We start from the raw sequence: 2,738 nt of genomic DNA on the forward strand, positions 1-2,738 counted from the left end.
TCAAGAAGCGTAACAATCCCCGTGCAAGGTGCAGGGGCGTGATGGGCTGCGAGTAAATATATGGTCGACTGTCCATTCAACAGAATGTGCAATTGAAAATGATGTGCCTCTCAAGCACATGCACGCGGGCTTTCATAAACACTATTCCATGGATCGAGCTGTCACGTCGCCCACTCAACGAATACAACCACGAACGTGCTGCGTCAAGACACAAGAATCCTCGCTTCTTTTAGAGAAAGGCATCTCTGTATGGCCATCCCACCAAGCCAAGCTCTACGAAGTACCGTTCCTGCTTGCAACAGAGTCGACGCGGGATGCTTGGCGTTCTGGGGCACTCGACGACCAGCACTTTATGACACGGCAAGGGAAAACTGTTACAATGAATAACCTCTCTATTTGGATGAACGGTAAAAAAATCTCTGTTCGTCAATTCTCATCGTGCCGGACATGAAGCGCCCGAGGCAGCACGAGGACCGGCACTTGGACGAGTCTGACGTGTTCAAAGTGGCCCAGTACATCGCGGACGCGTCAACGATGTTTGCGTTCCTCGACGTGATGCACCCTCTCAATATGCTTGGGCCACTGGACCACTTGTACCAACTCGGATTAACATGGAACCGCGCAGAGCTATGGCCAGTGTTGACCGTTCGGCGTTGTAGTGACACCGATACATTGCATCTGGCGGCGATTCTCAAGTTCTACGCTCGCGTGAATGTCGCCGACTCCAGTTGCGACTTGGACTGGGTCGACCATCATGTTTCTCCTCACGCCGACTTGTCATGGACCGTGCTCCCTGAAGCGCCATCGTCTGACATCGCACTGGATCAAGCATGGTGGGCAAGGTGGGCGTCACATCGTATCACGAGGGTGGATATCCATTGCCATCAGTCGAATGACGACATGATTCAAGCGCTGGTAGCCGTGCTCCCTCGATTCACCTCGTTAACCTCGTTGAGTGCATTCGCTTGCAACGCTCAGGTCGCGGCCAAATTAATTGCTGTAGCCGCCACGAGCCGTCAACTCAAGGCGCTCACGTTCGACGGCGCATCCACCGTTCGTGTGACCACCTCGTTGTGCCAACACATCCTTGCTTGGTTCTCAGCGGTCCCAGTTCGCAAGTTCCATGTCAGCAAGTGGCGTCCAAAATGCGACGATGTCGCTGCAGCGCTGCTCCAGCAAGTGCACTCGGTCATGTTCAATTGTCCCAGCTTGGATTCGTTGGCGTTCCAATGGTCCGTGCTGCACAGGGTGGTTGACGTTCCTGCGCTCACTTTCCCGATGCGGTCGCTGACGTTTGCAAATACCGAGTTGGGGTCGGCCTTTGTGGATGCCTTGGTTGCGAGTTCCCCGACGTCGACCGTGGCGAGGATGGTGTCCCATGTTCAGGACGACCAGTTTATCGAGCTCGAGCGGCTCGTCGAAGCGCTGCCAGCCATGCCATCGCTTCAGTCGTTTGAGATGGGATGCGGCCAACAAACGTCCAAGACATGGGCTCGATTCTTTCGCAAGCTTGTGTCATGCCGCGTGACAGAGCTGACGGTGCGCATAACAAAGCTGCCCCGACAATCCACCCTCGAACTGGCCTACGCCATTGCGAAAAACAAAACGATCCAAGTCGTGCATGCATTCGTCGCCGACGCCGTGTTTCAAGACGTGAAGAACCTCATCGAGATCACCACAGGCAATGAACGACCCGTCCAGATGACGGAGATAGACATCGGCGAGTCGAAGCTCGATGCAAGTGAATTGGCTGCGCTCACGGCTTTGGCTGCGCGGCGCCATGTGACCTTTCGGTTCCAGCGTCCTCGTCACAGTAATCGTGCTGCGTCAAGGTCGTAATGTTGTACCAGCCAAGAATTCATGTGGTGGCGACAACGGGCATCGACGTGGTCCTACAGACGAGCTCCACACGTCACGATGGATGGAATTGTTGCTGTGGCAAAGGGTAAGGATGCTAGATGCATTTACCTGGCCTTGCTCTATGTGGCTACCGGCGGAATACTTGCCCAACCTGCCACGCAAGGAGCATCTGTGGACATGAAAATAGGGAAAAGGAGCATCTTGAGCACGATTTCGAAGCGTTTGGAAAGTTAACGGCCGAGTGTGCCGAGACGCAAATGCACTTTCAACCACGGACACTGAGGCCGACGTTGAGCAACTGATTGGACGAAGAATTGTGGCGTGGTGGACAGAGGAGGTCGCCACGTGCTGACTAAAGGTGCTCTAGTGCTGTAAACGAAAATGCATGGCTTCCGCGAGGAGTTGAGTGGATGGTTGTCCTGAGGTCGTGGGTCGAAAGCTGACAAGTCCACTGGCGAAGCCGAATGAACTGCCGTTGTTTGTACCTCGTGGCGGGTTGAGCAGACCTCCGGCGTGGTTTTGATGATGGTTCCATTCGAGCCCATCAATTGCGCCCTGGTGACATGCAAACAACCAGTACCAGCGCCGTACAGAACGGGGGACACGCTGTTGAGCATTTGGCCTCAGCCCTTGACATGGCTGTCCAACCGCTCGGTGGTCTTCTTGAGGTCAACCAGCTAGTCTTCCAATGCATGAACTGGTTTATTCAGCATTGCACACGACGCGCGCCGCCAACACGACGACGAAGCATGGCCACCACCAAACCTGTCAGAGTTTTCGGAAAGTCCCACTTCAACAACATACACTCTACTTTCTGTGGTCACTAGAACGGCATGGACATTTGAAACGTGTGAGTTTTTTTCGGATGGAGTGCGGTC

General features: G+C 54.3%; 1 protein-coding gene across 1 annotated transcript; it reads left to right on the top strand.

The window, feature by feature from the left end:
- The first annotated feature begins 440 nt into the window (after positions 1-440).
- Positions 441-2,260, top strand: H310_11710 (hypothetical protein). The gene has a single exon (XM_008878471.1). The coding sequence runs from the start codon at positions 448-450 to the stop codon at positions 1,837-1,839; it is 1,392 nt and encodes a 463-aa protein (XP_008876693.1). The 5' UTR covers positions 441-447; the 3' UTR covers positions 1,840-2,260.
- Positions 2,261-2,738: the final 478 nt, after the last annotated feature.

This window comes from Aphanomyces invadans, assembly GCF_000520115.1.
Source record: "Aphanomyces invadans strain NJM9701 unplaced genomic scaffold supercont1.33, whole genome shotgun sequence".
NCBI classification, from domain to species: Eukaryota; Oomycota; class Saprolegniomycetes; order Saprolegniales; family Verrucalvaceae; genus Aphanomyces; species Aphanomyces invadans.

Excerpts from the sequence above, each read along its gene's own strand:
- H310_11710 (XM_008878471.1), top strand. The coding sequence starts at position 448 with ATGAAGCGCCCGAGGCAGCACGAGGACCGGCACTTGGACGAGTCTGAC.